Source organism: Primulina huaijiensis, chromosome 7, assembly GCF_012295235.1.
Source record: "Primulina huaijiensis isolate GDHJ02 chromosome 7, ASM1229523v2, whole genome shotgun sequence".
NCBI lineage: Eukaryota > Viridiplantae > Streptophyta > Magnoliopsida > Lamiales > Gesneriaceae > Primulina > Primulina huaijiensis.
In genome coordinates, this window is record NC_133312.1 from 6,739,977 (window position 1) to 6,748,354 (window position 8,378).

The 8,378-nt window shown below is 34.7% G+C and overlaps 1 protein-coding gene across 1 annotated transcript; it reads right to left on the reverse strand.

Annotated features, from left to right (window-relative positions):
• Positions 1-341: 341 nt before the first annotated feature.
• On the reverse strand, positions 342-3,532 carry LOC140980333 (uncharacterized). The gene is made up of 6 exons (XM_073446099.1): positions 3,386-3,532; positions 1,819-1,869; positions 1,712-1,754; positions 1,350-1,390; positions 774-833; positions 342-526 (listed from the first exon to the last, which is right to left on the reverse strand). The coding sequence occupies exons 1-6, from the start codon at positions 3,449-3,451 to the stop codon at positions 479-481; spliced, it is 309 nt and encodes a 102-aa protein (XP_073302200.1). The 5' UTR covers positions 3,452-3,532; the 3' UTR covers positions 342-478.
• Between the last annotated feature and the right edge of the window lie 4,846 nt (positions 3,533-8,378).

The window sequence follows — 8,378 nt, forward strand, 5'->3', positions numbered from 1 at the left end:
GAAGAGTATCCATATTACATTGCACCATTGCAATCTCTTATAATTCTCATATTACTTTTGATTGAATTTTCGTCTATTCTTGAGACGACAAGTTTTTCTAATTTATTTAATGTACTCTCTCGAGTTATATTAAACCCTGCCACAACAAACCTCTTAAACACCACTACGGGAGATGGTGATTGTGTATCCCGATGCGGACCAGTTTCTTGATGATGTTGCCGGGAAACTAAGAGAATATGTTGTTCTCGAAGAACTTAACGTGAAGTCGTTAGTCCCGTTCTTACTATTAATATCAAACTCCTACTCATGTTTTTTTCTTTAGAACAATGGTAGTTCTCCAAAAACAAAAACAGGGAATTCAATATAAGAAACAAAAAAAATATCTCCACGAGAACCTAAAAACACAAGGACAAACCAAACAAGATTAACATCAACTTTAGGAAGACTCAATGGCTGGCAGCCAAGATTCAACAAATCCTCAGGAGTTTATAAACTTCCTAGCAGCATCCAACGGCAGTTGATATACCTGGGAAACGATTACGAAAAGGTAACACAATAATTATTTATTTAGTTATGCAAGATGGTTGGCTATTTTCCAGGAGTCATTTTTCAGATCCGCTTGGTGTTTTATCTCATGCTACACTGACTGAATCATCATTATATATCTAAGAGGGTATTTAGGATGTCTTGAAAAGTCTTTTACACGTAACAAACATCAAGCAGCCAAAGATATGGCATTGAGTGTAAAAGAAGATTTGAAATGCTATGCTTACAAGTTTCTCGTACACTTGTTGAAATGTCTTACAGAATCTCTCCGCTTCTGCTGCTCCCACCTAAAAGCAACAAACACCAAACCAACCAAGGTCAATGGCTTTGTCAGTTTGTTGGCATGCCATAGAGAGGTCTTTGACTAATAGGCATGATCAATCATTTTGTCTAATTCTTGCCAAGTTTATTTAACGTTTGTCATCATCACGATGTTCTGTGCATAATTCATGACTCATCCAATCAAATTTCTATATTTTAATTTTCAGAAGAGAACAAAGGTAATGATAATGATCCGATGGACTGGGACTTCTCCAAAAAGTCAGATTTAACTATATTCCAAGCTCAAATGTCTCCCTTGACGGAGCATGAAGAGATCATAGAGGTGCTACAGAGAACGTGAGTATGAGAGCCACAATGATAGAAAGCAAAGCAGCAATTTCAAGCACTTCAGAGCAGATTAGAAAGTTGGAACTATGAAACTGAAAAAAAATGTAGCATAGACATTGAAAAGATAATCTATTGTAGTTCAAAACTACAAAGACTGCAGAATTTAATATCAAGGTCAATTTTCAAAAGCATACCTTCTGCTCAGCAGCCAACATCAGTTTCCCCCAAAACACCTCTGTCCTTGCACGACAGTGTAAAACATCACTAAGTTAAACAGAGAGCTTACTTACTAAATTTATTTGACAATTTCGTCGTCTTTAAAAGTTTAAGGCACCGCATGTATAACGCATGATATCTCCAGAATACATGACAGGATATACAAATTTAAAGGATCCCAAAAAAGCACAACATCAATCTGGCTAAAAAATCTGTGCGTTTTGATTGAATACCTTAAACTAAATACATCAAACACAAAAACAGATTGTAAACTACAAAAAGCATGTCATGCAGTGGCTGATTAACATACAATGGTTGGCAGTCTCATTTAACTCTGTACCTCTCGTACTTTTGGAAGTCCCAGCATCTTGGTGCTCCTTTACCTGAAGGCATACAATAATATTAGAAAGCAGAAGCTGGAAAACATGATAGAATTGAGAGTTGCACCTCCTCAGATTCTGATGACCGAGTTGATTGTCTTGAAGAATCCAAGTCTGCCTGTAACACAACTTTGAAAGATATACATTAACAACCCCAAAGATATTATTAACATAGTTTCTTATTGGCACATCACAAGTCATTCAACTCATAGTGGAGGATAAATCAGCTTGATAAAAATTGGACGAGCTCATAGTTCAACACTTGCAAAATTGTTTGGTAAGGGTCATCAAAAATACAGTTCTCAAGAGCAACGTATATAAAGGATAGGGTAATTACGCAATGCATCAGATGCTGGACAGTATTGCATGCGCTTATAACCAAGGCATTCAATTCAGTAATTCTGTGAATATCACGGGTGAACTGGCCAAAACACTGTTCGTATTTATTACACAAAGAAACCATCTCGGTCAATCTAGCTAAACACTTCATTATGATTAATTATTCAGGAAACATTATTTGTGCCTTTCTCCAGCGAAAAGTATAAAAAGATTTATTATACCACCTAAAATGAAATCGAACTTTTGGGACAAGCAATTTCATCAAGATATCATAGTTAGGAGGTCAGAGGTTTAAGATCCCTACAGTGCGAAAACCCATATATTCTTTAGTTGGTCTTAGGCCTTGATTTATAGGAATTCATTGCATCCCGCGGCCTGATATTTCTCAATTTCCAGCTTACATGTGTTGAGCGTGTTAAAATATAAAACTATCGATATTGCCCACTCCCATGAGTTCGACTTTTTCGGAGAAGTGGTTCCACCGATATTCCAGGCCGAGTTTGAAGAACTGGGTGCATAGCTATCCCCAGGTTTAAAGTTTGAAAACTTTTAAGAGTGGATATGCGTTTGAGACCCAACTCAGATGCAGAAACAACAAGCATCTGGTGTTTTATACCATGACAAAGTGTAACACAAAAAATGAGGAACCAAGCAACCAAATGGGAGGGTGCAATGAAACTAATTTAAAGTTTAATCCCCAACTAAACAAATGATGACATAAATATTGATGAGTGTGTTAAACAAGTAAAAGTACCAAGAGTCACTTCCTCCACATAAGAACCGCATAAAAGTTAGAGATGAAGAAAAGTGATTTAAGACATTTGAAAACATAAATCCGATTAAAACAAAAAGGCCAGTATTTATCAGGAACCAATCTTTGTGCTTTTGTCAATAAACTACCAAGAGAATTCTCTGTGTCTTCAAGTGAAGAATATAATAAACAACAAAAACTAAAGTGATATAATGAAAATATGAAGAGCGTACGTTACCAAAAAAATTAGCCTCTTGGCTACACGTTTTACATTGAGTTCGAAAATTCTTATTGATCATAAAAAAAAAAAAAAAATCAAGTCCCATGTATAATTTCCCCAAAATTGTAAGCTCCCTCTCTCTCAATACACTAGAGTCGCAATCTAGTTGAATCTACTGTGTCGGCCCACGCCCGAGCGAGACCAATTAAACCCTAAATGACTCCCTTTGTATCCGGAAACATCCAATAGCAGTAAATTCAATCTATGACATAAAATACAATTCGAATACACAAGGTCGAGGATACAGCTGAGGCAATTACTTACATGATAATCGCGAGATCGGACAACCGGGAAATTCTCAAGGAGATGGCGGAATTCAAACTCATCCATGGGCCTCCTGCTGCAGTGGCACCCCAAGCTCCCCAATGAGAGAATTTAGTGGCAAAAGAAAAATAGATAGATAGAGAATTTGAAATATAATTTAAAGTGAAATTACTTTTAAATATTCAAATATATTTTATTCATTGATGATATTCAAAATCAATATGATACTCCACACAATGATAATAATCAAAATCAAGCTGATCTCGTCCAAGATCAAGATCCTTGTGTTGTAAATCCAAATCCACTTGAACAATGTTACCGATAGAATAAGAATAATCCACATAAGTCGGTCATAGGTAACCCTGCAGCCCCACTAAGAACTAGATGTCAAATGATCAATGAATGTCAACATGACACATTTATTTTACAACTAGAACCTAAGAATTACATTAAGCTCTGGATGATTCAAACTGGATAAATTCAATACAAGAGAAACTAAATCAGGTTGATAGAAACAAAGTATGTCATCTAGTTCCTAGGCCTGTAGATCAATCCATTATAGGCACCAGAAGGGTTTATAGAAATAAACTAAATAAAAATGATAATGTAACTAGAAATAAAGTCATATTAGTTACCAGATCATAAGTTATCGGGATCTTTCTTACTTATGTTATTTTTAAGGATTTTAAAGTTTACCATATAGATGTTAAAATGGCCTTATCAAATGGTTTGTTACAAGAGGATGTTTGTGTTTAACAACCACTTGGATTTGTGAATAATGTATTCCATGATTATATGTTTAAATTAGATAAAGTTTTGTATGGTTTGAAACAAGCTACTAGGGTTTGGTGTGACACTTTATCTAAATTCTTGATTGATCACGGTTTTACTATTGGTACCATTGATAAAACATTATTTAAATTTAGGAAAGATAATCATAATCATACTTTATTTGTACAAATTTATGTTGATGATATCATGTTTGGATCAACTAATATTATATTATGTGAAAAGTTTTCTAAATTAATGTAGGAAAAATTTGAAATGAATATGATTGATGAACTGACATTTTTCATTGGATTACAAGTTAGAAAACTTGACAATGGAACTTCCATTAATCAAGCCCAATATACCAAAGAACTTCTCAAGAAATTTGGTATGGAAAATTGTTCAATGGCTGTCACACCCGTGAGTTCTTCGGTTGGACAAGGATGAAAGTGGACATTTGGTTGAGGCATCTTTATATGGAGGTTTGATCGGGTCACTGATATAATTAATTTAATTGCTAGGAGAAAAGACATCATTTTTGTTTTCTGTATATGTGTTATATCTCAAGAAAACCCTAAACATTCACGTTATTTCAGCCAAAGAAATGTAAAATATCTTAGAAGAGCTCAAAATGTTGATCTCTTGTATCCAAAATATTCCAGTTTCAATTTAATCGAGTATTCAGATGTTGATTATGCATGTCGTAAGTTATATATAAAAAGCACAATGGAACTTGAAAGTTCTTGTGAGACAGATTGATCTTATGGTTCAACAAATAACAGACCTCCATATCCATATCAACAACTGAATACGAGTACTTGGAGTCTGGTAATTGTTGTGCACAACTACTGTGGATTCAACTACAATTAAGAGATCCTTATGTTCAAGAAGTTGAATATCATATCTTCTGTGACAATACAAATGCTTTAACAAGCATATACAACCCAATGTTACATTCAAGAACTAAGCATATTGACATAATACATCACTTTTAATCAAGCATATCAGCATCAGACATCACTTCATTAGAGATCATGTTATGAAAAAGACATAAGACTGGAGCATGTCTCAACATATCATAAAGTTGTTGATAACTTCACAAAGCCTACACCATACACCAAGTTTTCTTACTTTAGAAATACGCTTAGTCTTTTTTATTTAAGTTAATTCTTTATGCATCAACTCAGAGAGAACGCTAGATCGAGCTGACAAGACAATAGTTAGACACATTAAGCTCAAGCCAATGGTCAGCTCAAGCTCATGATCAGTCTGATCTTGTTCTATAGCTCTGACTGATGACATTTGATCTAATTAAAAAAAATAGTTAAGAACTGTCAAAATCATTTTTAATTTTTTTCCAATTTTTTTTAAATTCCGAGTTATTGTTTTATTTGAATTTGACTCATACAAATTAATATTTAAATTTATGTTTATAAGCATTTTTCTTCACCTTTTTACTCTATGGTTAAGATTTTTTTTTTGAATTTTCAAATTCTTTCCACAAAATTACTGGCGTATGGCCTGACATGTTTTTCCTTATGAGATTGTATATATTCTCAAAATCTTCCACCGTTTCATTTTACCGAGCTATCTGATTTTTTTACTCACTTATCTGCAAATTCGCACAAATTTTCTCTTGCACTCACTAGTTTTCTTCAATCATCAACATGTCTTCATTCACCATCAATGTTGTTTACATTTGACTTTGATGCTGTTTAAGCCATGCAGGATGAAATACGGGGGTACATGTTCTAAACCCTCGAGGCTTCTGGTCTGAAAAACTCTGAATTCCAAAAGTAGATCCTTTGACGCTTTTACCTCAGACCGATTTGAAGTAATAGTGGAAATCTCTATAGGTATCCAGGTCAACTCTCTTTACAAATTTCTCCTTGCAATGATTTCTACATAGACAAGAAATTGAAAGTCTTTGTTGTACCTATCTGTCGAGTTCTTGAAAGGTCTGATGTTCAACTGGGTTAATATTCAGTACTACATGTCCACAAAGTGCTCAATCAGAAGTCCATCGCAATGTACACGTCCAAGAATGTGGTTTTTGTTGAGGATTTCTTGGCTGTAAAGAAAGAAATCGGACAAGCTAAAGAAGGTATTAAAAAGAAAAAGAAGTCACCGGGAATGGGATCAGTTAAGAGAAAATTAATGGTTGATCTGTCTGAGTCAAAAATAAATGACAAAGAACTAGAGAAATTGCATATGACTCAAGTGTGCACCTCTCTCGTGCCTGAGAAAAAGAGGAGAACACAGAAGATCAAGCCATTCAAGCATTTCAATGAACCTATTAGACCAGTTATCGTTCTTGTCGTCCCTTTAACCAAAGTTCTTCTTGGAGTGCTTATCTCTGAAGAAAATATTATTTCCACTATTTTCGAGCTGCCTCGGATTGATCCAAAAGCAAATGGCAAAAGAATTATTGTTGAACATACCAAGCCATTCTCATACGTTCAAACTACCATTAAAGTTGAAGAAATTTGATAAATGGGTTGCTCATCGAACCGCTGTTCACTTCAAGAAAACGAAAACACCAAAATTACAGAGTCTGACTAAGCTTGAGAATCAGATTCTTGATTGGATTGAAACAAACTTAATCTCTCAAGCTTTGGAAAGAAGAAATTTTCTAGCCATGATGGTACGTGAGAGCATTCTTCGGATCGTTCTGGATAAGAAAAAGAAAAATTTTGATTCTCATGGTCCACCTGCCAGAGATGACGAACAGTCATTAGCCAATTAGAGATGGATGCACTTGGGCTGTCAATGAACTTGAAGGTCATGAGACAAGATTTACAATTACCTCTCACTCTATCAGTATCTAGCACTATGGAAACAAACTCAATTTATCTGGCAGATCAAGCTATACTTCTAGATCAACCTGAGCAACCAGACTGACCCAACTCATATGATCCAATCTCACAAGCAGCTCAACTGAATTTCTCTGAACCAATTTCGTAACAATAATTGGTTAATGATAAGTCTGAGAATTTGCAAATGTCTTCTCCTCAAGTTCATGATCTGACACATCCTTTGGAAAAGCTTCCAAAAGTTCATTTCACCTTCACTGATGAAATATGAAATCCATAGAGACTTATATCCCTATAACTTCTTCAGTTCGATCTGAGGAACCATTGATTGAGGAGATTGTCCCTTCTTCCCGTACACAACAAGATATACCTATCTTAGATGCTTTATTTCAATTTGAAGATGCTCAAGAAAAAATCACAGTAGTAGATGAAGTTGTTCTGACTTTGGCTCATCCTTTCGATTCTCATATCGACATTGAAGAGCTCCAAACTAACTTAGAACAGCCAGTACTTGATTTAGATATACACAAATCTTATCGAGTGTCTCCTCCTCATACCAATCAAACTGTAAAACTGTCAGGTGAACAGATTGAAGACATCAGCTCACTCAGATTGAACTCTACCATCACAAGTGATAATACTCTAAGTGATGATATTAGAGACTTCAAGCCGATCAATTGGTTTCTACCTTAGATCTGGAACTATTCAAAACAAAAGACAATATCATATCGTTGAAGTACTTAAAGTTTTCAATCTACATTTTGGATAGATTTCAGGTCCAAAGATGACAAATGTAAGATCTACAGCTGACCTGACTTGCAAGATTGATCAAGATCAATCTTCCTTATCTATTCAGGTCGAAACTTGACAAACAACTATATGAAATTGTTGATTTTCTCCAAAAAGATAAAAGGTGATGCCTAAAAAGAGAAAATCCTAAATCATATGTTGTTCCACCTTCTCAACAAAAGAAGCCTAGCAGTGGTACCAGTTCAGGTGGTCATAGCAGTTATCGGCATGGTAGCTATAAGCCCAATCAATCCTCTCACCAATCGTTCAGGCAATGAATTGTTTTGTTTTACTGCATCTTTGGATATTTATAAAAGTCCATTTTCAGTAACTGCATTTAAACTTAGTTTTGTCATCATAAAAAAACAGAGAAATTGTTAAGATAAAATTTTGGCTTAATTTTTGTGATTACAAACTGAAATGATATGATAAAGAAAGTTAATATATATCGAATTTTGCTGAATCATATTTATTGATGAGTCGAAGGAACATATTGGCATCGATCCGATTTCTATATCAGCTTAGACCAATTAAATTGCACTCTGACTGATCTGACTGAACATCCTCTACATACTACAATCGGTCATCTCAGAGTTTAATGTTAAAAGGGCATATCACATTTT